Here is a 26,969-nt window from a genome sequence, read left to right on the forward strand (position 1 = left end):
TCCCCATGGCCCGGCCCCTCGGGGCGCTGGTGGCCGTGCCAGCCCCCGCAGTGTCCCCCACCCTACGCAGGTGTTTAGCAGACATATTTATTTCTGTACACACTTATACACACAGTTCCCAGGGTCCGCTCTGCGGTGGGGACACCCCCGGATTTCCTGGGGTGCCGTGCCCCCCACACCCCCACGCCAGCCCCACAGTGTCTACGGGGAAAAGCCCCCTGCAGCCCCCAGGGCAGGGCCATGCACAGTCCTACTGCCTCAGTTTCCCCCCGGGGCACAGGTGGGGGCTGACCCCCACCTCCAGTGTCCTCACCCCCCAACCCGGGTGAACTTTGGGGCTCCAGATGCTGAGCTGCCCCGGTGGAGCCTCCTGGGGGGGGTCCTCCATCACCCCGACCCCTGCACGGGGGGGGTGTCAGGCACCGGTTCCGTCCCCCATCCCCTGCAGCCCCCCGAGCGGTGCTGGGGGGCTCTGGGGGGGTTACTTGACGTGCTCGGCGGCATGGGAGGAGCAGTAATACTTCTTGTGGGCGATGAAGGTGGACAGGCTGCTGAACTTGATGTTGCAGAGGCGACAGTACCTGTGGTTGCCGTTGGGCACCGGGCCGGGCACAGCCTTGGCCGGGGGGGTCTGCACCCCCCTGTCCGTGTAGGCGGGGGGCGTGGGGGGCTTGCGGGCGGCTTCCCGCAGTCCCTCGGGGGCTCCGGGCGAGGCGGGGGCCCGGGGGGAGCCGGGGGGCCGGGGGCTGTCCCGGCCCTCCTTGGCGGTGAGGCTGTCCCGGCGGAGGCGGGGGCCGGGCGGGCGAGGAGGGGACGCGGCGGGCAGCGGGGGCTCGGGCGTCCTGCTGGCACCGGGGGCCAGCGCCTCCGGGAGCCCCGGCCCGGCCCCCGCCGGCGGCTTGGCCACGAAGAGCCCGTGGGCGTTTCGGAAGTGCTCGAGGAGGTCGCCCTTGATGGCCCCGTTGAGGGGACAGTAGGGACAGGCGGCCAGGGGACCCTTGGCCCCCGGCGGTGGCAGGGAGCCCTTGGGGTGACGCTGCAGCGAGTCCGCCCCGGGGTAGGGGATGCCGGGGCTCCCCGCCGGGGCCGCCCTCACCCGCAGCCCTCCTTCGGGGTCCCCTTCACCGGGGCTGCCGGGGCTGTGCCGGCCCTTGAGGGGGGCGGCCATGGCCCCCTTAATCTTCTGCAGGTGCTCCAGCGTGCGGGGCTGCAGCGGCGTGGCGGGGCACTGGTACTTCTTGTGCGCCAGGTACGCGTCCAGGCTGTTGAAGCTGATGCGGCACGCCGTGCACTCGTGGTAGTCGGCCAGGGGCAGCAGCGGCGCCGGTGCCGGTACCGGTGTCGGTGCCGGCTCGCTTTGCCACCGCGGCTTCTTGCTCAGGTCGATGGGACCCTCGGCGTCGGGGCTGGCGCGGGGCTCGGGGGCGGCCGCGGGCGGCTCGGCGGGCGGGGGCTCCGGGGCCGGCGGGGGCTCGGCGGGGCGGCGAGCGGCGCCGTGGATCTCGTAGAGCTTGCGGCGCTTGCGGGTGCGCAGCGGCTGCGGCAGGAAGGGCACTTTGGGGGCGGCGGGGCGGCGCAGGGGAGGGTCGTGCCGGGAGGCGCAGTAGAAGCGCTTGTGCACCACGTAGGTCTCGTGGCGGCTGAAGCGGATGTTGCACGCCTCGCACAGCGTCTTGCTGGGGTCCTCGTCCCCCTCGTCGCCCGCCGAGCTGCCGGGGCTCTGGCTGTCCTCGCTGCACCGCCCGGACCCCCCCTCCGCCTCGGGGGACCCCGCTTTGGTGCCCCCCTCTTCAGCCTTGCCCTCCGGCGCGGCGGCCGGCGGGGTGGCGTCGCGGCCGGCGTCCCCGTCCCCCGCTGCCGGGCCCTGCCCGTTGCCCGCCGGAGGGGACAGCAGCGTCCCCGGGGCCAGGGGACCCTTGGGCGCCCCGGGGGGCGCTTTGAGCTTGCGTGCCCCGGGGGGGCTGTCCTCGGCCAGGTGCCGGCTGGAGCAGTACAGGCGCTTGTGCACGTAGTAGTTGTTGATGTTGTTGAAGGTGATCTCGCACTCGAAGCACGTGGCCCCTTTGGGCACCGGCGTGCCCGTGTAGATGGCGGGTGGCACCGCTCCCCCGTGGCCCTGCTTCAGCCGGCTGTGCACCAGCTCCGACATCTTGGCCAGGATCTCCGACGCCTGCGGCACCACGGCGGCCTCGTGACCGAACACGTACTGCGGCAGGAAGACGGTGCCGCCGGCCGTGCCCGTCCCCGGCTCGCTGGGCACGGGGCTGGAGCCCGGCGTGGGGCTGGCGAGCTCCGACTTGACCTTGGCCGAGGACAGGCTGCGGGGGGACGAGGTCCGGGAGCCACAGTCGGGGCTGCCGGCCCCCTCCCCGCTCCTGGGCGCCTCCGCCTCGCTGGCAGGGCTGCCGGCCGGCTCCTCCTTGATGCGCACGGGCTCGCCGGACGTGGAAGAGGAGGAGGAGGAGGATGCTGATGAAGGCCCTTCCCCGTTCTGCGGCTGGGCTGGGGGCGAGAGTTTGCCGGCCCTGGGGTCGGGGGGCGAGGCGGGCGGTGCCGGTGCCGGGGCGGTGTCGGGGCCGGGCAGCACCACCTGCTGCGGCAGGGCCGGCAGCGCCTCGGGCAGGAACGCGCCCAGGCTGCACTTCCGCAGGGACGCGTTGTTCGGCTGGCTCAGCCCTGCAGGGGGACAGAGGTGACAGCGTCACCGGCAGCCCGGCACAGGGAGGATCAGCACTGGCGTCACCGAGAGCACCGGCAGGGGGGTGCTGCCCTGTTCCCCTGTTACTGACACCCCCAGGGCAGGATCCTCACCCCGTTCCCCGTTCTACACATCCCGGCAGAGGGGTGCTTGCCATGTCCTGTTCTTCCCAACACCCCTGGCACAGGGATCCTGCTCTGTTCCCCATTCCCAACGTCCTGGCACAGGGACACTGTACCATCCCCACCTCCCTTCCCACCACCAGGCCCAGCTGGTGACAAGCCCTTGGTGACAATGCCATCCTGTGTTCCCCATGGCCACAGCCCCAGGACTCACCAGGAGCGAGGGGTTTGGCAGCAGGAAGGGCTGATCCCGGTGAGAACACCTCGCCCTTGGAGCCCGGCTGGCAGATCATGTGGTTGGTGACCAGGTGGCTGTACAGGATGTCCCTCGTGGTGGAGATGAAGCCACAGCTGTGGCAGACACCTGAGGGGACAGAGCACCGGGCTGAGCGGGCAGGGCAGAAGGACAGTGCCCATCCCTGGATGGGACAGGGCTGTCCCCGTGGGACACTCACCGTTCAGGGTGTCCGTGTGCACCTTCAGGTGCCGCTCGCAGTTGGCCTTGGTGGTGAAGGCGGACAGGCAGATCAGGCAGACAAAAGGCCGCTCTCCTGCCGGACAGACAGACACTCAGTGCTGAGGGGAGGGGGACAGAGACTATGGGGACACCCACAGGGCCACCCCACAGGGCCAGCTCCCTCTGTCTCTACAGCTCTGAGATGGGGGAAGACCTACAAGTGAGCTGTGCCAAACCAGTGCCCCAAACCAGCTGGGGAGAGCCTCATCCCACTGCTCAGTGTGCTCCAGCCCTGCATCCTCCCTGCCCCTCCAGCAGCTCAGCTGGGGCCAGCCTCCTCTAACTGGTCACCATGCTGACCCCCCAAAGCCTCCAGACGAGGGGTGCCATGCCATGCCATGCCATGCCAGGCTGTGCCATACCGCTATGGCTCCGCATGTGGATCTCCAGGGAGCTGGCACTGGGACAGCTCTTCTTGCACTGTGGGAAGGGGCAGACCCTCTCGTTGGGATAGGTCTCCTTGGGCTTCTCGTCCAGGGCGGGGGAGCCGGCGCCGGCGCTCTGCCGGCTGGCACAGTAGTACATCAGGTGGGCCTGGAGGTTGCGCTCGCTGCGGTACCAGATCCCGCAGTCCTTGCACGGGAACACATCCTCTGTGGAGAGCAGGGGACAGGGACATCGCTGTGGGACAGGCTGGGGACAGGGACATTGCCATGGGACAGGCTGGGGAGCCCTGACAGGGCCATGGTGCTGCGTGTTCCTCCCTGCCTGTCCCTCCCCGCATGTCCCTCTCCATGTGTCCCTGTGTGTCCCTCCCTGCCTGCCCCTCTCCGTGTGTCACTCCCAGCGTGTCCCTTCCCGGGTGCCCCTCCCCGTGTGTCCTTCTCTGTGTGTCCCTCCCCGTGTGCCCCTCCCTGCATGTCCCTCTCTGTGTCCCTCCCCGCCTGCCCCCTCCCTGCCTGTCCCCTCCCGCATGTCCCCGGACTCACTGTTGACCACGGCGGTGGCCAGGATGGCGGCCATGCCGGCCTGCTGTGGCAGCAGCTGGATGTCGGAGTGCAGCGCCGCCGGGTACGGGGACTCGCCGGGCTCCGCTTTCACCCCGTGGTTGGGGACAGCTGGTGGCTCTGCCACCACCAAGGCGCTGAGGGGCTCGTCCTCCCGCAGCGCCCGCGTGGTGCGGCACCACAGGGCTTCGTCTGGAGAGGGGACAGCGGTGAGCAGGGACCGCTGCATCCCGCCCTGCCGCCCGCCTGGCCCGGCCCCTCTGTCCCGCCCTGTCCCCGCGGTCCCGGCACGGCCGCTGCTTCCTCCCGGCCATGGCCTGGAGATGGCGGTGTCTGCCTGCGCTGAGCCCCGCACAGCCCGCCCGGAGCGCCGCTCCGGCTGGTGCCCGTCTCTGCACATATCCCAGTGCCACCCCTGCGACATCCCTGTGCGATCTCTGCATGCATCCCTGCGACATCCCTGTGCCCATCTCTGCACCCATTCCTGTGCTTATCCGTGCACCCATCCCCGTGCCCATCCCTACATCCCTCCCTGAGACACCCCTGTGCCCATCTCTGCATCCCTCCCTGTGACATCCCTGTGCCCATCCCTACATCCATGCATCCTTACACCCATCTCTGCACTCACCCCTCTGCCAATCCTTGTGCCCATCCTTACAACCATCCCTGTGCCCGTCCTTGCTTCCATGCTTGCTCCCATCCCTGTGCCCATCCATGTGCTGATCCCTGTGTCCATCTTTACACCATCCCTGTGCCCGTCCCTGTGTCCATCCCTGCTCCCATCCCTGTGTGCATCCTTACACCACCCCTGCTCCCATCCCTGTGTCCATCCCTGCTCCCATCCCTGCTGGAACCCTCCCCAGCCCCACTGGCTGCAGCCACCCAGGGAAGCTGGGACAGGGACAAGCCCAGGGACAGCCAGCAGTGGGACAGGGGACACGGATGGGGACCCCTCCCACCCCCAGTGCCCCCAGTACCAACCCTTCCTGTAGATGACGGCGTTGGCATCGGGCTCCCCGGGCACGAGGGGCAGCAGGGACAGCCAGCAGCTCTCATCCCCCAGCACCAGCGTCAGGGGGGGGCTCTGTGGGGCAGCGACAGGGGGTCAGCACCGGGGTCACACTGAGGGGCTGCCAGGGGGGTCACAGCACTCCCCAAAAGGGGCTGTGGTCACACTGAGGAGCTGCCAGGGGGGTCACAGCACTCCCTGCTCAGCCCATGCCCAGCTCAGCCTCCCTGCATTCTAATGAATATTAATGAGCACAAGGGGGGGGAAATTAATCTCCCTGATCCTCCGATGGCTGCTGCAGTAACGATATGAAATCTAATTATCCATCCCAATATTTCCAACCCCTCCAACTCAGCCTGACAGTCGCAGCCAGTTGGGGCCTTATCACTGCCAGGAGCCAAGAGCTGGCAGCCTGATAAAGCCCCCAACTCATGTGTGTGACACTGGCACAAGGGTGTGACACATGTGTGTGACACTGGCACAAGGGTGTGACACACTGGCACGCAGATGTGGCACTCAAGTGTGACACTGGCACAGGCGTGTGTCCCTCTCATGGTGGTGGGGGAACCCCTCCTGTCCCTGTGGACACGGGAAATGGGGCTGGGGGCTTTGGGACTCCCAGCATCCCCCCAGGGATGGGCACTGCTGGTGCCACATGGGCGGAGCCCCCTCGGGGAGAGGAGGATTCCTTGGGAATTCTGCTCCCGGCATGGGGACACCTGCGGGCACCCTGGATGGAGGGGCTGCCTGCGCTGCCCGGGACCCTGCAGCACCCCAAGGTGCCCCCAGCACCCCGGGGTGCCCACCCCGGCTCCCCGCGGCGGCCCCAGCCCGGCGTGAAGCCCTTCCTTGTTCTCCCTGGAACAAAGAGGTCGCTGTCTCGCTGCACAGCGGCGATAACCATCGCAAACCCATCTGAAACCCAACCGGCTCCGCATCCGCCGGGACGCGCATCCGCACGGCCCTGCCCTCGCTGCGGCCCGGCCCGGGGGGGACACGGGCACCCGTGGGCTCGGGGGACGCTCCCAGAGGGGCTTCCCCTTCCCTTGGCACCCCTGAGCTGTCTGCCAGAGGGTTTCCAAACCCTCCCGAGCAAGGGTCTTTTGGGGGAGCCCTGTGGGATCAGGTGGGGGCGGGTAGGCATCTTCCTCCTCCTCCTCCTGCTGCTCTTTTCCCTCCTGTTCTTTCTCCTTCTCCCTCAGCAGATGGGGACACACGGTGCTCCACACCACTGAATATTAAAGCCACCCAGTGCTCCCAGCTCCCACCCAAACCCCAGGCTGGGATCACCTCCCACACGGAGATGAAGAGCAGAGCCGGGCAGGATTTGGGGAAGACCCCCTGCACCCCCCCCAGCGCCGCCAGCAACAAAGAGGAAGGGACCTGAGGGTGACAGCCCCTATCAGGGATGGGGCTGCAATTCCTTCCTCCCTTCCCTGAGCAGAGATAGGGAGGGAGGAGAGTGGCAGAGGAGAGCAGGGCTGGGAATCATCAGCCGGGCTCGATAAGGGAGCTGCTGAAATGGGAGCAAAAATATTTAGACAATAAATGAAGTATCAGAAAAAAGCTGAGCATATCTTGGGGAAATCAATCATCCTGTACCGGGTGTCTGGACACACGGCGCCAAGCGGGAGATAGGGAGCCAAACTGGGCAGATAAGGGTTAATCAAGGATTTAATTCAGCAAAGATAAACGGGCCTGAGCTTAAAAAAAAAAGAGCAAAGGAGAGAGGAGGAGGAGGAGGAAGAGGTGGGGATGGAGCCAGGGTTTGAGGATCCTGGGCTGGAGCTGCCTGTGTGCGGCTCGGGGGGGACGTGGAGGAAAGGACATGGCTGGGATGGAGCATCCAGAGCCTACAAACACCCAGAGTCACCTCCCTCCTCTGCTGCTCCCTCAGTGATGGCACCAACAGCCACCACCCCCTCGGTGCTCCTCTCCTGCCCCTTCCCCACAGCTGCTGGTCCTTTCCAGGCACCACCAGAGTCTCCAGGGAGCAAATCTGGGGTGGGAAAAGGCAGATCCCATCTCCTCTGTGAGCAGACAGGTGCCACCGAGCAGCCCGTGCAGAGGGGATGGCAGCCTCCTGCCTCCTGCCTGCTGGCAGGGAAATGCTCTGCCCTGGCAGGGAAACCTCAAAGCAGGAGATTCCCCGAGGAATCTGAGGAGCTCAGGCAGGGACTTCTCTTCCCAAAGAATTTGTTTCCTCCACCTCACCGTGCCCTCGGGGTGCTCCTTACCGTGTCGCCGTGGCCCGGCGATGCCGGCTCGCTGTGGATGCTGCCTGGGAAGGGGCCCCAGGAGAAGCCCTCGGGGAGGCTGCGGCGGCTCCGCACCCGTCTCTGCCCATCCCGCACCTCCAGCTCCAGCTCAGCTGCGGGGAGACACGCACAGCATCAGCGGGCTGTGCCCCAAAACCCTCCCGCCTCTGCAGCACCCCAAATCCCGGCGGTGTGGGCACCCGGCTGGAGCCAGGAGCTGCTGCTGGGGGTCCCGTGGGGGATCCAGCCCTGCCCGGGGGATCCAGCCCTGCCCGGGGGTCCCGTGGGGGGATCCAGCCCTGCCCGGGGGATCCAGCCCTGCCCGGGGGTCCCGGGCCCGGCCCCGGGAGCGGAAGGAGCGTTTCCCATCCCCGCACCCGAAGTTGCAGCAGCTTCAGGGCTTAATGGCTTTGATTATCTGATAAGGCTCTGGTTTAATGGGTTAGATAACATGTGAATACGCTATGAAGGCTGCTCGAAAATGTTTTAACTGTGCCTTTGTCTTTGGGAGCGCAGATAAGATGGCAGGTAACCAATACCCAGATGGATGTGCTGCCTGCCCCTCGCCGGCTGCTGCCCCCAAAACCGAGCAGCTCCCCGGGGACGGCGAGCCGAAGCCATCCCGTGTGCCCGAGCCCCGGCAGGGCAGGACAAAGAGTCCCCCGAGCCCCGAGGGGCTGCAGCCGGTCCCGGGTGCGGGGGGCAGGGAGGAGGCTGCGCTGGCTGAAGGCAAAATTGCCTTTGGAGCCGGGAGCTCGGGGAGGATAAAGCGATCCCATGGCTGCGGAGATTGAAATCTGATGTGTTTATTAGCAGGGCTGACATCTGGATCCTCCCGGCGCTGGGGTGAGCTGAGGTGAGCGACTGGGAGCGCTGGGCGGTGTCACCTGCCGTCGCCCAGGTGCCACTGCCACCCGCGGGTCCCCTCTGTCCACCCCGGGCCACTGGGGACTGCCTGGAGCACATCCCAGGGGAGCAGCCAGTGCCACCTTGGCAGAACCTGCTGCCCACCGGGAGGTCTGGGGAGGTGTCCAGGCTCCCCGAGGTGTTTGGGGTCACCAGGCTGGTCCCTGCTGCCCTCCAGCCCTGGGCCACAGCCCCCAGCACTATTGGTGGTGGGCTCTGCCTCAGCTCCCCTGTCCTTCCCAGTCCCACAGCCTGGGAGCTCCTGGAGCCAGAGTGCTCCCAAAGCCCCCCTGGCCATGGATCTCATCCCTGCAAAGGGGTTTTGGGAATGAGCATGGCACAGGCTGTGCCTGCCCTGCATCCCTGGCATCCTCCCACCCTACATCCCCCACACTCCTGGCATCCTCCTGCCCTGCATCCCCCTGCCCATTTCCCCACCAGCTCCACCTCAGCAGAGGGGGGAGGAGGAGGGGGAGGGATGAGGGAGCTGTTTGGGACTTATTCCCTGGCACAAACTGAGCCTGAGGAAGGGTCCATGAAGGACTGAGGGCAGGCAGGGAGCAGAGTGACCACCAGAGTGGCCTCGGGGCTGAGCGGGGCGGTCAGACCTTCACGTTATTCCACACGCCCAGCACATCCCAAAGTGCTGCTGGACTGCTGGACTCCCCCCAGCCTCAGCATCCCCGAGCTGCCCAGCCTCCCCTGCACCCCTCAACCCCAGCAGAGCCCCGGCAGTGCTGGCTCCCCTCTGGCTTTGGCACCCCGAAGATCCCGGCTGCTTTTGGGGCCCGGAGCCCAACGGCCACGTCCCCCTGCGGGTGCCCCCCCTCCCCGTCTCACTGGTAATCAGCAGCGTTTGGGTCAGGAGACCATGTCTCTGAGATAAGAGCATTCGCCTGACACTTCCCATGTCAGAGCACTTCATCTTGTGTGTATCAATCCCCAGCAGAGAAAACACGCAGGCGCTGATAAAGAGAAAACCGTTCCAGACAGGGGGACAAAAATAGTGCTGCCAGAGCCAGCCCCGTTCCCGCCAGCGCCCCGAGGCCTCCACCCATCCAAAAACGGGGTGCTGGAACCCCACTGACGGTGCTGAACCCCTGCTCTGTGGTGCTGGGAGCTCCTCCAGAGGGATGAGTGTCCCTGGGCCAGCCAGGGATGCTGCCAGAGCCCCTGCGCTGCGCCCACGTTAACACAGCGAGGGAAAAAAGGAGGGAAAAGAGGATTTTTTCCAGCTAAACACACGGCACTGCTGAGTGGGAACAGGGAAAATGATGGGGAGGCCTGGGAGATGCTGTGTGCTCCACACTGGGAACAAAGCCCAAAGGCAGCAAGCTGTGTCCCCACGTGGGACCCCCAGGCTGCAGGGAGCGATCCCACCAGGGATCCAGGCACAGCCCACTGCCTGCAAGGTTGGGAAGAGCTGCTGCCAGCCCCCGGGGTGTCCTGGAGCAAAGTCCCTGAGCTGCAGCTCCCTGTGGGATCCCGTGGCAGGTGAACACCCCCCAGGTATCTCACCTGGCCATCGGTCCCTCCTTATCAGGGAGCAGGGCTTATCTTCCAGCTCATTAACCAAATTGGGCAGGGACCGGCCTGTTTGCTCTGGGGCACAGAGAAAAGCAGCAGGGAGGAAGGAAGGAAGGGAGGAAGGAAGGGAGGGAGGGAAGGAGGGAAAAGCCCCCAGAGAGCCAGGTGCACCTGCCTGGTGTGACAGGGACTGGGAACACGGGGCTGCTCCTGGCTGATCTTCCCATCGAGAGATGCCAAAGGAATCGGCTGAGCTGTGCCAGGAGCAAAGATTAATCCTGTCACCACCCCATGGCCAAGCAGGCCCAGCTGGCACCCACATTCCCACCCATCCCCAGGGTCCAGGGTGGGCAGAGGGGAGGGAGGAAGCCTGTGGGGACGCACAATTCCAGGAAGGCATCATTGAGCCTTCCTCCAGCACGGGGTGTGATGGAGATGAGCAGCCAGAGCCCATGGGCACGGTGACCACAGCATTCCCAGGGCCAGGGAGAGGAATGGCACTGCCAGGAGCTGCACTGGAAGCTCTGGAGATGCAGCCACATCAGGCACATCCATTGGCTTTCCTTGTGGGAGCGAGCAGCAGGGAAGGGCAGAGGGCCCCCAGACAAACCCACTCATCCCACCCCATCCCATTCCAAGCTGTTCCCGCATCCCTTTGCCTCAGCTGCATCCACAGGACTTGAACCACATCCAGACCAACTGCTCTGCCCCTCAGTGGGCACCCGGGCTCGGCGGTCCCTGCAGTGTTTGCAGCTGCCTGGATACAATCAGGATAAATACTGCTATCAGTGTGTCATGGGATCACACCCCGGGATCAGCCGCCCTGCTCCTGTGCCAGCCGGGGGGCCACGCCAGATCCAGCCCTGGGAAATGGGGATGGATGGGTGGGTGGGTGGGTGGGTGGGTGGGTGGATGGATGGATGGATGGATGGATGGATGGATGGATGGATGGATGGATGGATGGACCTCCAGATTAATGCTAAGGGACCAAACAGTTTGGATGTGGTTCAAGTCCTGTGGATGCAGGAGGCAAACGATGTGGGAGCAGCTTGGAATGGGATGGGTGGATTTGTCTGGGGCCCCTCTGCCCTTCCCTCCTGCAAGGAAAGCAAAGGTGGGTGCCTGGATGTGGCTGCACCTCTGGAACACCCAGGAGCAAATGAGGGTGGCTGCAGGAGCCGGCCTGGCAATGGGATGGATGGAGGGATGGATCCATCAACGGGTACCCAACCTCCCATGGCTCCCCTGCTCCTGCCTGGGGAAATCCGAGCTGGAGAAGCCCCGGTTCCCCCCAGTTCCCCCCGGTTCCCCCAGCAGCCCCGGCCCGGCCCCAGCTGCTGTTTTTAGAAGCGGCGAGAGCGCGGCGGAAGGAATAAATCCTGACAACTCAACTACTGCAATGATGTGATGGCACCGCTCCGATAAGATGGAGGGAGCCGATTGGGAAGAGTCTTAAGCTGTGAACACGCAGCATCTCCACTCTTCACCTCGGCTCACAAAGGGAAATCTCTCCAAAGGGGCTAAGGAGATTATCCCGGCTTTGCCGTCCCGGGTGCTCGAGTAATCAGGGCAGCCTTGGGGACGACAAAGGAGTGAGGAGGGTTTAAATCGAGCCTTGCTGGGCTGCGCCTGCTTGGGCTCAGCTCTGCGCACGGAGAGGGGATGGCTGTGGCACAGCCGGGCTCTGCCCCCCGCTTTGGGGTGCTGGGGAGGCCCCGCTGGGGCGGGAGCCGGGGGGGATTTCTGCCTTTATCTCTGCTGCCCATCGCTTGCCACTTATTGATTGTTTGCTGCCCGAGTCCAAAAGCGACTCCTTATCGGGCTGAACCCTGCCCCCGGATAATGCAGCAGCCAGGCCCTGCCTCGTGGGCACCACCCAGCACCCGGGGGGGCTGCACAGGGGGCTGCACCCCAAAGGGCCTGCTCCTGCTCGCCAGCTGTGGGGCACAGCTGGCAGGCGCTGGCGGCAGGGTGGCACCGGCCGTGCCACGTGCTCCCCGGGATCACCCCACGGAAGCTGGGGTGCCCTGCCCCTGCAGGATGGGCTGATAAGCATTCCCAGACATTTGCCTTTGGGGTGTTGCTGTGCCTTGCTGGGATGGGGCTGGGAGGGGGTCCCCATCCCAAGGGGTGCTGCCATCCCTCATGACAAGGGGTTCCCATGCCAGGAAAGAACTGGGACCTGTGCCTGCAGGGATGTGGATAGAAACGCTGGGAATAAGGTCAGAAAAGGCTCAGGGAGGATGGGAAGCAGGAAAACTTCCTGGCTTCCCTGGGGCTGCCAGGGCCTCTGTGCCAGGGGCGCCCTGTCCCTGCTCTGTCCCCACTCATGGACCCCATCACAAGGGGTTCCCATGCCCGGGGTGCTGCCATGCCAAGGCAGCCCCGGTTCCCTGGGGTCCTCCTCACAAGAGACATGCAGGAAACACACAGGACCTGTGACCTGTGTCCTGGGGACAGGAACAAACACTGGGGAAAACACCAGAAAGCACTCAGGAAGGATGGGAAGGAGGAAAACTTCCTGGCTGCCCCGGGGCTGCCAGGGGGGCAGGACCCCTGTGCCAGGGACACCCTGTCCCTGCCCTGTCCCCTCTCCCAGGGCTGCTGGGACCCCTGGCTGTGCCCAGACAGAGGGAAGAGGGCACTGGGGGGGCAGGAAGCCAGAGAGGGGAGGAAGGGGATGCAGGGGCCCCCGGGGCTGATGCAGAGGGAAGATATCCCGTCCGGAAAGGGGAGGGGACCGCAGGGGGGACCCTGCCACAGCCCCAAGTGCCTGTGGGGGTGGGAGAGCCTCAGGAGGGGGTACCCAGATGGAGGAGGGGGGGTTCGAGCCCCAAATCCCCACTGGTCCTCAGATCCAGGCAGGGCTGAGCAGGAAGGTGAGTGATTGACAGCTGTCAATCAGCAGCAGCCTGGAGGCATCACCCTCAGGGCTCTCACCACAAGAGTGCAGGAAAATGCCAGGGAAAAGGGGAACAGATGCCTGAGCATCCCTCCCTCCACACTGTCACTGTCCCCAGTATTCTGAGCATCCCTCCATGCTGTCACTGTCCCCAGAATCCCTGAGCATCCCTCCATGCTGTCACTGTCCCCAGAATCCCTGAGCATCCCTCCATGCTGACACTGTACCCAGAATCCCTGAGCATCCCTCCATGCTGTCACTGTCCCAGGAATCCCTGAGCATCCCTCCATGCTGTCACTGTCCCAGGAATCCCTGAGCATCCCTCCACACTGTCACTGTCCCCAAAATCCTTAAGCATCCCTCCATGCTGTGACTGTCCCCAGAATCCCTGAGCATCCCTCCATGCTGTCACTGTCCCCAGAATCCCTGAGCATCCCTCCACACTGTCACTGTCCCCAGAATCCCTGAGCATCCCTCCATGCTGTCACTGTCCCCAAACTGGTCTGATCATCCTTCCACTCAGCAGCATCCCCAGACCAGCTGGAGCACCCCTCCACCATCAGTGTCCCCACACTGTCCCTTCCACCCTGCAGTGACCCCAGGCACTGGAGGACATCCCCCAGCAGGGACAGCTGCTGTTCCACATCCCAAACCAGGGACAGGTACCACCATCACTGCTGTGACGGTCCCCACCCCGCTGCCTTTGGCAGGAGGATTGGCTGGGCACACGAGGGGCAGGGGGAGGACTGCAGGGTGCTGGGCACACGAGGGGCAGGGGGAGGACTGCAGGGTGCTGGGCACACGAGGGGCAGGGGGAGGACTGCAGGGTGCTGGGCACCCCTGATTTGGCACACTGGGGGTGCCAATGCCCCGAATCCCGAGTGCCTCCCTCCCCATCAGTCTCCCACAGACACAACTCTCTGCTGCTCCTCTCCCAGTGATAAAAGGGAATAGCTGGGATAATTTTTCCCACCCACACTCAGCAGGGTGGAGGGGGAGGGACGGGGCAGATGTGGGGGGGCCGTGCCCCCCCGGAGGAGCCGTGTCCCCCCATTGTGCCCTGCTCACCCTGATAATGAACCTTGAGGTTTCCAGACAAACCCTGGGCAGCCAGAGATTATTGAGGAGGGAGATAAACACAACTGAAGGGAAGGGGGAGCTGGGAGGAAAAGGGTGGGGGGGGGGGGGGAAGGACTTGGGAGTTTTAATTAGATGCACTAAAAAAAAAGAGGAGTTGCTCTGTGCCATCCTGATATGGAGGATGGGGGTGAGGGGTTTGCGGGATCAAGAGAGGAGCCTGAGCTCTGTAATCAACCCAGAGCCATCATCACTGCCCAGAGGAAATATTAATATTAAATTAATAGTTCATCATTAGCAATTAGTTATTAAATAAAGCCCAAACAGGCAAGACAGCAGCAGGGCTCGGGGTTCAGCAAGGTGGAGCTGCAAACAGTGATGCTGGTGTAGGGAAGGAGGTGAAGAATTCCCAGGTGGGATAATGCAAAAACCACCCTGGATTTGGTCACAGCTCCAATCCTGTCCCTGCCTGTGGTGCTCCCACAAGGACAAAAGCAAAAAGCTCCATCCTACCTGGTGGAAAGGGAAGAATCCAGAATTCCCAGGGGCTGCAGCCTCCCAGCAGCTCCCAGTGGGAATCCTCTGGTGGCTCATCATGAGATTGAGCAGCCTGTCCCTCAGCAGGGCTCTCCTCTGCTGCATTCCTGCACCAGCTCCATGTGGAATTTGCCAGAGTTTTTCCTCTCATCCTTCTGGGAAAGCTGGCTGGAATTGGTGAGGCTGGCTGGGCAGGGATGGGGCAGCCCTGGGATGGGAGCTGGAGGCTGTGGGTGCTCCCAAAATTCTCTGCTACCAACCCTTCTCCAGGGCAAACCAAAATGAGTGGGAAAGATGGAAACCTGAGGCATGGATGGGGAGGGCTGTGAGGAGAGGTTTGGGGGAATTGGGCTGGTTTGGGGGACTCTGGGAAGGATGGACATCCTGTCTCCAGCCCCAGCAGAGGATGGAGTGAGCACAAAGCACAGCCATGCCCCACCCCATGATCCCACTGGCCAGCAGAACAGAGCCAGGGTGTCCCAACACTCTGGATGAAGGGGTGGCACATCTGCAAAGGCTCCCAAGTTTGGGATTTCAGCCTCCAGCTCCCGGGAACCTGCCCAGCGGCTGGAGGAGCCTCAGCCCCTCCAGGGAACAAGGTCACCTCAAAGCTAAACCAAAACTCTCCTTCTCCCTCCTGCCACGTGGGGCGAGCCCCTGGCAGGCACATCCCCTCTGGAACAGCGGGGTGACCCTCGGGACCCCCGACCCAGGGCGGGGGTGACCCAGTGACCCCCAAAGCTCCGCAGGGCGCCAACGGAGCCCCCCAGGCGCGGCGCATCCTCGCGGCTGACACCCGGCGGATCCTGCCAGATAAAGCAGAAAATTCAGCCTGCTCCCAGCTTCCCTTTTGGGCAGCTCCATCCCCGATAAGTGGCGGGCCTGCAGAGCCCCTGATAGCCGGGGCCACGGCGGCGGTTGGCGCGGGAGGAGCGGCCTATCGGCGCGGCATCGCCGGCAGCTCCCCGCCACCGACACCGCTCCAATTACCAGAGTGGAGATGGGCTGCCAGGGCCCGATAATAAAATCTCTTTTACATAAAGAATGCAAATGACCCGCTCCCCACAGAGGGAAGGGGGAAGGGGAGGCACGGCCTCCGCCAGGCTCCTTTCGGGAGCTGGGGGGGAGCGGGCTGTGGTGACCCCAGAGGGGATGGGGAGCTGTGGGGTGGGAGGTGCAGCCCCATCCCACCCTGCCCTAGGAGCGCTGGGGGCAAAGGGCCGCGAGCAGATAAGGAGGAGGCGGGGGTGGCCTCGCAGCTCCTTCCTGGACACACGCAGGAAGGGCTGGGATATCAGCGGGGCCGGCAGGAGCTTCCCCTCGGCCCCAACACGGGAAGGGGAGCGGGGTTCCCGCCGGGCCGTGGGGATCTGGGCAGCTGCGGGAGCACGTGTGCTGGCAGGCATCACTTCCCAGGGCTCCTGCAGCCCGGTGGCCTTGGGGACACAGCGGGACCTGCCCGGTCCATCCATCCCCTGAGGGCTGTCCTCTAGTGGAGTCACCACTGCCCAACATTCCCAGCCAGAGCTGGGAGCTCCCCTGGCAGGAGCAGAGCCACTCCCAGTGGAAGAACCCACAACCCCAATCAAGGAGTGAGGCCCACGAACTAAACCACAGGAAGTTCCACCTCAACGTGAGGAAGAGCTTCCCTCAGAGGGTGGCAGAGCCCTGGCACAGCTGCCCAGGGAGGGTGCGGGGTCTCCTGTCTGGAGCCATTCCAAACCCACCTGGGTGTGACCCTCTGTCACCTGCTCCAGGTGTCCCTGCCTTGGGCTGGATGATCTCCAGAGCTCCCTCCCAAGCCCAGACACTCTGTGAATCCGTGTGGCACACGTCTGTAACCCCGTGGCTTTGGAGATGGTGGGTGATAGGGCTGGGGGTGCCCACAGGGCCAGCCCGGCCTCGCTGGTGCCCCGGTGCCCGCGGCCCCGGCGTGGAGATACCAGGGGCAGATAGAGGCTGCACTCGCTCCTTGGGGTTTTGATAACCATCACCAAACCGCCCCAGCGTCGCTCTTGTGGTTGCCAGGATGCTGGTGGAGTACCCTGGTGCGACGCAGGACGGGCCCAAACCCTGCCAGTGCTAGGGAGCGTGATGCCAGCTGCGAGGATGGCATCCCTGCTGCTCCCAAATCCGCGCTTTGCCATCCCAACGGCACCCTGGAGACCTCACAGCTCCCCTCCAGCAGGAGTCCTGGGGTTTGCAGCCGGCCCAGCTCCCAGTTCTCCTCTCAGACTGGTGTTTGCCAGAGGAGGTGAACGCTGGAGGGCTGCTCCAGCAGATGCAGTCAGGACACTGGGATGGAGCAGGACGGCCCCGCACCAGACACTCACCCGGCCCATTCCAGCTGTCTGCCTCCTGGGGGTTTTCTCCAGGATCCGGCTTCTCCAGCTCCTTTGGACTCTCCAGAGCATCTCTGGACTCTGCAGCAGGAGGGGGAAGGCATCAGGTCAGAGCAGGGAATTCCAGAGGCAGCGTTCCACAGGGGCTGGGACCACCAGAGCCGCGACACCCAGGGCTGGGATGGGCACAGGGAGGGGATTCACATCCCCCTGGGAATGCCCCCTCAGCCCAGCCAAGCCCTCCCAGCCCACTCCAAACCCCTGGCACAGCCGTGCCACGCCACGCCAGCGGGCCGAGCCCCGCTCCCCTCACGGCTCCATTTGTGGCGTATTCATAGCAACTTGATAACAATTATTTTCTCCATTAACTGCTGCTGGAGATGGGCTGATAAAGGCAATCTGCATATGACAGTGTGGCAGATTAGTGCCCAAAGTACATGTTTGCCTTGGCGTCCCGGGCGGATCGAGCAGCGGAGCCCAATCGATCGGCGCCACCGCGGCCGCCCAGGGGTGACGTCACCGCCACTGCAGATTATTAATACAGGTGATAAGCGCAATGATTAACATCAAATAAATCAATCACCGGGTATAAAAGTCCTATTATTTTTGGCTATAAATCAAAGTGCCTGGCATATCGATTTTTATCCATCGCGCTGAAAGCTTTAGTGGCCGTTATTGCTGCTCGGCCTTATCTCTGCTATCACCTCTTTATCGAGGCAGGCCAGTGCCAGGTGCAGCTCCGCGCCCCGGCTCCGGCTCCTCGCCCCCAGCCCGGCTCCCCCATCAGATAAGAGCCCTGATTCCCTCCACCACCGAGCAAAGTTTGCCTGGGAGACCTCCCTGACTCAGATACTGGGGTCCCCTCCCTGTTCCAGTTATCAAGCTCCCTGCCCTGCTTTGCTGTAGGATCCCTTCCCTGCCTTGGCTGTTGGGGTCCTTTTGCTGAAACTGGGGTTTCTCCTTGCTCCATCTAGGGTCCACCCCCTGCCCCAGCTTTAGGGTCCCCTCCCTGTCCCCACTACTGAGGTCCCTTCCTTGCCCCTCATTATTGGGGTGCCCTCCCTGCCTTGTGATCCACCCCTACCTCGTCCTGCTGGGGCTATCAGGGTCCCTTCCCTGCCCCAAATGTTGGGGTCCCTTCCCTACTCCACTCTCAGGATCACTCCCTGTCCCAACTCTCAGGATGCCTTCCCTGTCCCGGCTGTGGGGGTCCTTCCCTGCCCCAGCTGTGTGGATCCCTGCTGCACCGTGGCCTGGCTGCCCTGCTTTTGGGGGACCCTTCTCCCCCAGATGCGGCTGGAGGCAGCGGGGTTTGCCGGGAGCTCGGTGAGCCGGCGCAGCCTTGCCCCGGCGCGGTTATCTCAAAGGGCACTGCAAACATTAACTGATTGGGATTTGCCCCCACCTCCACAGGAAGGAACTCAAAGGATATCTGGGACTGTTTCAGCCCGGCCCTGAGCCGCAGCCACCTTTGGGGCGCGGCACGGCGGCAGCCTGGCGGCTGCGTGGGCAGCACGGTGCCACCAACGGCCCTGCGCCCCCAGCCCACCCGTGCCACGGCCAGGGCCACCGCCTGCGGCCTCTGGGGCTGCCTGGCACCCCGGGAGTCACTCGGTACACCAGGGGATGTGACTTTGTTCCCCTGAGCGGGGGAACTTTGCACCCCAAGGGACGTGACTTTCATCATGGGTGGAGAGAGGAACTTTGTACTGCAAAGGATGTGACTTTGCACCCCGAGAGGTCACTCTGCATCCCTGGGATGGGACACTTTGCACCCTAAGGGAATGTGACTTTCCACCCCAAGCTAGGGGGAAGGGTTGTTCTGCACCTAAGGGGTCGCTTAGTATCCCAAAGGTCACTTTCCATCCCTGTGAAAGGTCACTTTAAACCCTGACTGTGCGACTCCACACCCCAAGGGGGTCACCTCATACCCCGAGGGACACGATTTTGCACACTGGGCTGTCCCCAGGGGTCCCAGAGGAATGGAACCCCCCAGGGACAGGGGGCTGTCACTGGCCCACCAGCCCCGAGGGGTGGCCAGGCTGCTTCCTGAGCTAACGCCCTGCAGGTTGCTCTGGGGGCAGCGCCCGTCCCCATGGAGAGGGGACAGCAGGGACAGCCCAGGCTCACCTTCACTGCCGGGGGGGCTGCAGGTGTCGCGCTCGGCGGAGCCCTCGCAGTCCGAGGTGGCCCCGTCCCTCTCCGAGGGGCTCTTGTCCCCCGCCGGGGCGTCCTCGCCTTCCTCCATCGCTGCCAGGGACCCTGTGGGAGCACGGACAGGCTGGTGAGGAGGGCACAGCCACAGGGAAAAGATGCCAGAGGGTTTTCCCAGCTGGGAAATCAGGATGCTGGGAGGAAATGCCCCACAGGGAAGGGAAGGGAAGCTCTGCCCAGCCATCCTTGCGGTGCAGCATCTCCCTGGGATACACTGTCCCCTTGCAGAGGTGGCCATGCCTTGCTCCAGGTGTCCCCTCCCTGGGGCACTGTGGGGAATCAGCCTGGCAGCAAGAGGGGCCCTGTGCACACAGATGTGGCATCACCTGTCCCCAGAAGAGGCCCCAGAAATGATCCCCACCACCCCTTATCCAATGGATGGCACTGCAGGGGGGACATGGGGACAAACAGGGTGCACACGGGGGACACCCCTCAGCCCTGCCATCCGTTTCCATGGCAACGCAGCCACGTCCCCAGCCAGGCAGGCAGGGCCCAGCCCCGGTGGCACACATGGCTGGCGCCGCACGACGCCGCAGGACCGGGGACCACGGGGGGACCACGGGGGGACCACAGGGGGATCGGAGCGGGGCCAGCCCGTCTGCAGACCTCAGCTGCTCGCCGTGACTCCAGGCATGTATATTTACAGCAGCAGAACAAAGAGCCCATAATCTATACAAAGCACACAACAATGAGCGTGAATAAAGAGGCTGCCGGAGAAGGGAAGGCAATTTATTCTAATTCTGCTAATTTCAGTTCCAGCACAATTAAAAAGGCCCTGATAATATTCAGAAACAATCGCCAGCTAACAAATCGTTTCTCCCGCTGTAAATGAAACATTGTTAGGCTAATTTCTTCCTTCACGCCTTCACGGCTCTTGGGCTTCTGATAAAGTTAACCCGACGCTCGCCTGCGCCGGGGTTTGGCACCTCCAGCCTGCCCAGGGAGGGGTGGATGGGGCTGGGAAGGGATGGGTGGGACCAGGAGGGCACCTGGCACCCACCCAAGGGTGCTGAGACCACCCACATCCTGCCTGGGAAGAGAGGGAGCAGGAGGAGGATGGGGATGGCTTTGGGTACCACAGCACGGTGGCCTACAGGGATGATGGGCGGCCAACAGCATCCCACGGATGCATCCCATATCCCACCCCAAAGTACCCATCCCAGCCAGGAGGGAAATGGGGATGCCCCATATAAATCCAACTGGATGCTCCATATAAATCCAACTTTGAGCGCTGTGGAGTCATCCTACAGGGATGATGGGTGGCCAACAGCATCCCAGTACCACGTCACTGGGGTCCCTGGATCCACCCTGGGATGACCCACATCCCATCCTGAAATCTCCATCTCCAATGAGGAAGGAGATGGGGATGCTCTATCTAAATCCAGCTGGGGTCTGGGCACCGTGGTGTCACCCAGTGCCTACAGGGATGATGGGGAACCAACAGTCCCAGAATCTTGTCACTGTGATCCCTGGATGCATCCTGGGACCACCCACATCCCACCCCAGAGCATCAAGGCCCAGCCACAAGGAAGATGAGGCTGTTTCATATAAATCACATGTCAAACCTGGTATGGGGACAATTGGTGGCCAGCAGCATGCTGGGAACATCCCACACAGTCCCTGCATGCATCTCATATGCCACCCCAAAGCACTCCCAAGGGAGATGGGGATGAATAAAATAGATAAATATAAATCAAAATACAATAAAAACAAGATAAACCTAATCCTGTAAAAGCAGGGGTTTGGGGACACCAGTGCCCACGGGGAGGCTGGGTGGCCAACAGCACCCAGAACGGTGTCCTTGGCTGCACCCCAACCCCACTGCAGCACCCCAGCGCCCACCAACCCCCAGGGACGCGCTGCCAGCATTGGTTTTCCCAGTTAAACCAACCACTGGGGGAAAAAAATCAAAAAAAGGGGAAAAAAAGGGGAAAAAAAAGCGAGTGAGGGAGAGGGAGCAGGAGCAGGAGCGGAGGGAGCGTCACTTGCCCGGGATTGCTGGGAGCCCTGCACAGTTATCACCGCACACAGCCTCCCTCGGCTGGCCTGATCTGTCTATTCTTCATTAAGCAAATACGCTGAAATGGAAATGAAAACATAATAGCTATTTGATTCTCGGCGAGATATTTTGCATATTGGCTCAGTGCTGATAGTGGAATTTCATCAACTCCCTTTTTTCATGCTTTAAAACTGAATTACTGAGGCTGGTTTTACAGAGAGGGGAAGAGCCAAAAAACGCTTCCTTCCAAGATACTCCGCTTCGACGATTAACTCTTCTCCCTCCCTCCTTTTTTTTATTGATAACGAGCAAGGATTTCTTCTTCCCCCCCCTTTTTTTTCTTCTTTTTCCCTCAAAAAATAATATATAAAACCAGACAGTGACTGTACAAACTTGCAGGGAGCTGGGGCGCTGTGCCCGTGTCAGCAGGGCTGGGCCGAGGGTCGGCATTCCCAGGGAAACCCGGCGTTATCCAGGTAATGATTTGATCACTGCGCTCCAATTAAGGCTCTCCCAGCGCAGGAACAATAAAGCTTTTCTTGATTCTTTGTGCTTAGCTGGTAAATTAAATAAAAGGCAAAAGAATATAGGGAATCAAGGAGGAGGGGGGGGACTTTTCCAGGCTGCCAAGAGCGAGACCCTGGGCGCTCGGAGAGCCGGCACGGAGACAAGAGCAAAGTGATAAGAGGCCTTGATAACAGATAGAAAATAGCAACAGCCACAGACTTTCCCACCGGCTCTGGAGCAGGGAGGAGGAGGAGGAGGAGGAAGAGGAGGAGGAGTCCCCGTGGTGGAAAGCAGGTCCTGGATTGGGAACACGTGCAGGCTGGTGGCAACCTGCCTTCACCGGCTGGCGCTCGGTGCTGCCGCCAGGTCCAAGTGTTTATTTTTAAATACGAATTTAAATAAAATTTCCCATCCGACTCCTTTCCAATTCCCATCTCTGGAAGCGTTCAAGGCCAGGTTGGATGGGGCTCGGAGCAACCTGGGCTCAATGGAATGTGTCCCCGCCCGTGGAGGGGGAGGAAGGAGATGAGCTTTAAGGTCCTTCCAACCCAAATCGTTCTGGGAATCCACAATCCTTATTTCTAAAAATAAAAATTCCTCCAAGTCCCATCGGGCAGGGGATGAGTCCAAGGAGGGCTCCAGGAGTCAGGGAATGAAGGACACAGCCTGGACCCGGGTGAACTCACATCCCAAACCTTCTCTCCAGGCACCCCAAAGCTCAGCCTTGGCTCTGGGTGTCACTGGGGGGGACAGTAGGGACATCTCAGCTGTGCCAGGGCATCCTGCAGGATATACCAGCTTCACAGGCAGGCAGCATAATGGAGGATCCCTTCTCCATCCTTCCAGCTCCTCCTCATCCCTGCGCTGGCACCATCCTCTTCCAATTAAAAAAACCACAATAATAATAATAATAACAATAATAATAACAATGAAAACCAACCCAAAAGCAGGTGGGCAAGGATCCAAAACAAGTTCTGGGATACACAAAGCATCACCAGGATACTTGTCCATCACCTCATGCTGGAAATGTGAGAATTCCACTCAGGCATCGCTTCCTCTCTGCCCTAAATCACCTCTTTTCCCCCTAAATTATAGAGCCAACAGCAAAGCGCTGCAGGAACAGGGCAGAATTCCTCAGGGAAAGATGCTCCTGGAGCCACTCCCAGCTGCTCCTTCAGCAAAGGCAGCCCTGGTGGTTTGGTGGGACCTGGAGCATCCCGGGATTCCCCAGGGTCTGGTGGCGGGGCTGCGCCGTGCCCGCCCCGCTGCCAGAAACACCCGGAGAACAACCCGGGCTGCAAATCCCGGTATCTGATGGGCCACCCGCCCGCTCTTCTCACCCAATTCCTCCCGGGCCCTGCCGATGTTTGTTTTACCAACGACCTCAGCTGCTCCCCGGATGGTTCCCTGGGATCGGGAACGGAGCCGGGACAAAGGAGCTGCCGGTGGCCACTGATCCACCGGGAGATCTCCCCCCGGTGATGCTGCACTGAATTCCAATAGTCTGGGGTCTGTTTGGGAGGAAAAGGGGCTTTTGGAGCACAAATCAGCCCTCTCACCCCCTATCAGCCTGGCTGCAGCATCCCAGGCCAGGCTCTTCCCATGGGTATCTCCCCATGAGAGATCAGCCCCGTGCACGGAGCCGATAGCGGCTGGGGCCGGCCCCAGGGGGCTTTATCTCAAATTTGGGGCCCTTCTCCATCACCTCCAGATAAACCTCACCCTGACCCTGCCCGTGGTGCCCTGGGGGAAAAGGCCAAGGGAAAAAAAGTATGGTTGGAGAACTGGAAGGTGTAGGGGAGGGATTTATAATGTGTTGATCATGATTTGGTATTAAATTATTACTGGTTTACCCAGGAGGTGGTAGGGATGCTGGGATTGCTGATGGGGGATATTTATAATCATTTACAAATTAATTTTATAGACCTATCACATTTTTGCATTCAGGCCTAATTTATCCAGGAGGGGAATAGGGGACAGAGGTGCTGGGTGATGCTGTAATTCTTGATGAGAAGATGCTCCAACAGCTCATGTAATAATATTAATCAATGTAATGATTAATATTATTACATTGATAATCTAGTAGGCCTAATTTATACCAGGAAGGGGAATAAAGAGTGGTAGGGGAATAGAGATGGTGGGGGCATGGAAGGGGTGAGTGATGCTGCCATTGCTCGTGGGATGGTATTTACAATAATTGTTAAATTTATAATTTATAATAATGATTACATTTAGAATATACTTAGGCCTAATTTTTCCAGGAGGGGAACGAAGGACAGGGCGGGAATGGAGGTGTTGGGAAGGCTGGGATTTCTTGGGATGGGATGCTCCAGTGACTGCTGGGGAGCTGCTCTGTCCCAGCCACCACAGCCTGGTCTGGTGGAAGGTCCCTGCCCCGGAACCAGATGAGCTTCACGTTCCTTCCCACCCCAAACCATTCCAGGCTGAAATCCAGAACCCCCCCCCCCGCCACGGGACGCAGCTCCCGGAGCATCCCTCGGTGCTGTGCTGCCCCAGGGGAGCCCCCCAGGGAAGAGCAGGAGCGGGGAGAGGCCGAGCCTGAGAAAAAGCAGCGCCGCTGATAGGGGAGGGATTGGTTTCAGCCGGAGCTGCTCGCGCTGCCAAGCCCAGGCGGGATCGCGGCGGGTGCAGTTACTGAACATTCATCACTGCCTGAACTCTGTAACTTTATCAGCAGCGAGCGGCGCCAGCGCCGGCCCCGCCAGCCCCGGCTCCGATGGGCCGATAAAGCACCGAGAGATTCCGGGAGATTGGGGCGCTCCGGGGGCCGCCATTCCCAACGGGAACGGCCGGCGCATCCACCGCGCGCCAGGGAGGGGAAGGAGCCGGGGAAGAGATCCGGGGACAATGACAATGGAGTGACTTTAGGTTTCAGATGGGGTCGATAAGGCCCTGATAGATTCGGAGAGAGGAGAGAGCGGAATGGAGCCGTGCCGGGCGCAGCAGATGGATGGGGATGCTCCGGAGGAGGGATGCGCTGAACGTGGCCCGGAGAGCTCACGGAGCCACAAGAGGCTGCTCGGAGCACAGCAGGGAAACTGAGGCAGCTGGCACGACTGGGAGAGAAGGACCAGTCCTTCCTGGAGCTGTCTCCATCCAAAGCCCATCCAAGATCAGTGGGAGGTGTTTGTCCCCATGGTGATCCAGGGTGCGGGCACTTCGGGAGCAGCTGGAGACACAAGGAGATGGGAAAGAAATTCCATCCAGGAAGATCAGGCTCCAAGCACCCCACCCCTGCTCCCTGCCAGAGGGTGGAACTGGGGGAAAAGCCCTCAATTGGGATATTTCTCCCACCTGGAATAAAGACATTCCAGGCGGGAAGGGCTGGGGGTGGGGACGCTCAGGCAGCACTGGAGCACATCAATACCAGGTGACAGCGAGGACAGAGGTCAAGCTCTGGGCTAATCCAGCGACAAATTACCCTGAGATGCCGAGCTGGGGCCATCCCCCTTCCTGTGGGAAACGGCTCCAGGTCCAGCCAGGGCCATCCCGCTCCCCAAAGCGATGGAAAGGGAACAGGGATGGTTTTCAGTGTCCACCCAAGGCTCTCAGTCTGTGACAGCCCTGGGTGACAACAAGGATGGAGAGAAGGGGGTCTCACCAAAGATGCTCTGGCTGGGATGTCTCTGCTGCTCCCAGAGACATCCTGGAGCACTCCAGGGCAACCAGCAGGAACTGTGGGGGCTCCAGGGGCAGGGAGGGACCCTCGGTGGGCACAGCCAGGTTGGGTGGCCCAGCTGAGAACAGCTGGCACCGAACCTGGCACATGGAGATCCCTGGAACAGCACTGCTCCCAAAATCCTTCCCTGCCTTCCCAGCACCCCAACCCTCCTCTTCCTCCAGCTCCAGGCCCTTCTCCTGCCCAGCTCCGTGGACACTGAGTTCTCTCCGTGCAAACGTGCCTGTGCTGCCTCTCTCTCTCTCTTTTTTTCTAATTTTTTTTTTTCCTGTTCTTGGCATTTTGGTGGAGCAAGATAAGAGCGAAAAACAACAGAGCTGCCCGGAGAGTGAAAAAGGGAGATAGATAACGCAGATACCGACTCCTACACAAAACAGTCCTGGCTTTATCTCTGCTTTTTATCACAGTTCCCCTAAAAAAAATAAAGAGAGCAGCCCAACTGGAATGGGGCAGCACATTAAAAAATGAACTTTATACTGTTTGCTCTTTAGTTTTATATTTAGATGAAACAAACTCAGAGGCTCGTGGTCGATACCTTCTCTGAACTAAGTCTGGAAGCTCTGTTGCTCCAGTGAGGATGAGTGAGGAAAGCCAAGGAGTTGAGTATGGCTGGGGCAGAGGGATGAGGCTGCTCCAAGGCATCCAGGGCAGCAGCCTGCAGCAGAAACAGGAAGGCTCAGGCTGGAGGTGGATACAGAAATGGAGATGCTTCCCGAGCATCTCTGGGGCTGCCAGCTTGGGGACAGATCCCACCTGAGATGGCCCGGCCACAGCAGGATCCCGGCCACGTGGCACAGCTGGCAAAGCCCAAGCTGCCCGTGATGGGAACAGGAACAGCATCTCCATCCCAGCACAGGGCTGCCCTACACCCCACCCCACGTGGCTCCCAAAAATCCTTTGTCCCCCCATTCCTGAGGGCACCTCACGGGGCTCTGCCTTCCAGCTGGGAAGGGCATCTTGGAGCAGCAAAAACCCAACTCCCAGGGCACGGCCAGAAAGAGGGAAGGAAGGAAAGAAAAAAAATAATAAAAATGGACTGGAGGTTTTTCCCTCCCCTCACACTCCCTTCCCTACCTTCTTTTTGAAAAACATAATTTATCTGTGTATTATCAAGAAATCCAGACACTTTAATCAGTGAGCTATGAAGTCAGTATTTCCATTCTTATCTAGCGGAGGAGTGGAAATGGAGAGCAGATAGGCAGCTCCGAGCCCGGCCGTGGTGGGGAATGTTAATGGGAGGAGCGGCGGAGCCATTGGCTACCGAGCTGCCGCTATCGCTGCCATTATCGCGCCCTTATCGCGGCAACCATCGCAGCGCAGTAATGGGGCCAGTTCAACTTTCCGCATTATCATAGGAGCTGCGAGTAGCATGAGAGGCCTCGGCTGGGAGACGGAGAAGAGAGAGAGCGGCCAAACTTCCCGGCGGAGCAGGGAGGGGAGGGAAGAGCGGCTTTTCCTCCCCGCCGTGCCCTCCTGAGCTGGGGATGCTCTGCCCGCTGCTCCCAGTCGCACATTCCCAGTCCTGTCCTGGAGGAGCATCTCCAAAGCCCTGGGGACTGACTCCATCGAGCATCACAAAAGCTCTGGGTATCAACCCTAAGGCACATCCCCAAACCCCAGGCTCTGACCCAGAGAAGTATCCCTGAAATCACAGGCAGCAATCTCATCGAGCATCCCAAAACCTTGGGTACCATCCCAAGGCACATT

General features: G+C 61.5%; 1 protein-coding gene across 1 annotated transcript in view; it reads right to left on the minus strand.

Annotated features, from left to right (window-relative positions):
• Positions 1-82: 82 nt before the first annotated feature.
• ZFPM1 (zinc finger protein, FOG family member 1) overlaps positions 83-26,969 on the minus strand; it is a 33,834-nt gene continuing 6,947 nt past the window's right edge. Inside the window, exons 2-10 of the mRNA XM_084215028.1 lie at positions 18,973-19,104; positions 16,834-16,923; positions 7,531-7,664; positions 5,266-5,368; positions 4,267-4,476; positions 3,700-3,930; positions 3,276-3,371; positions 3,035-3,184; positions 83-2,676 (exon numbers count right to left, since the gene is read on the minus strand). Of these exons, the coding sequence (XP_084071154.1) occupies positions 482-2,676; positions 3,035-3,184; positions 3,276-3,371; positions 3,700-3,930; positions 4,267-4,476; positions 5,266-5,368; positions 7,531-7,664; positions 16,834-16,923; positions 18,973-19,104 (3,341 nt within the window). The 3' untranslated portion in view covers positions 83-481. The remainder of the gene's footprint in view (positions 2,677-3,034; positions 3,185-3,275; positions 3,372-3,699; positions 3,931-4,266; positions 4,477-5,265; positions 5,369-7,530; positions 7,665-16,833; positions 16,924-18,972; positions 19,105-26,969) is intronic.

The sequence above is a fragment of the Fringilla coelebs genome (genome assembly GCF_963513975.1).
Source record: "Fringilla coelebs genome assembly, chromosome: 14".
In the NCBI taxonomy this organism is placed as follows: domain Eukaryota; kingdom Metazoa; phylum Chordata; class Aves; order Passeriformes; family Fringillidae; genus Fringilla; species Fringilla coelebs.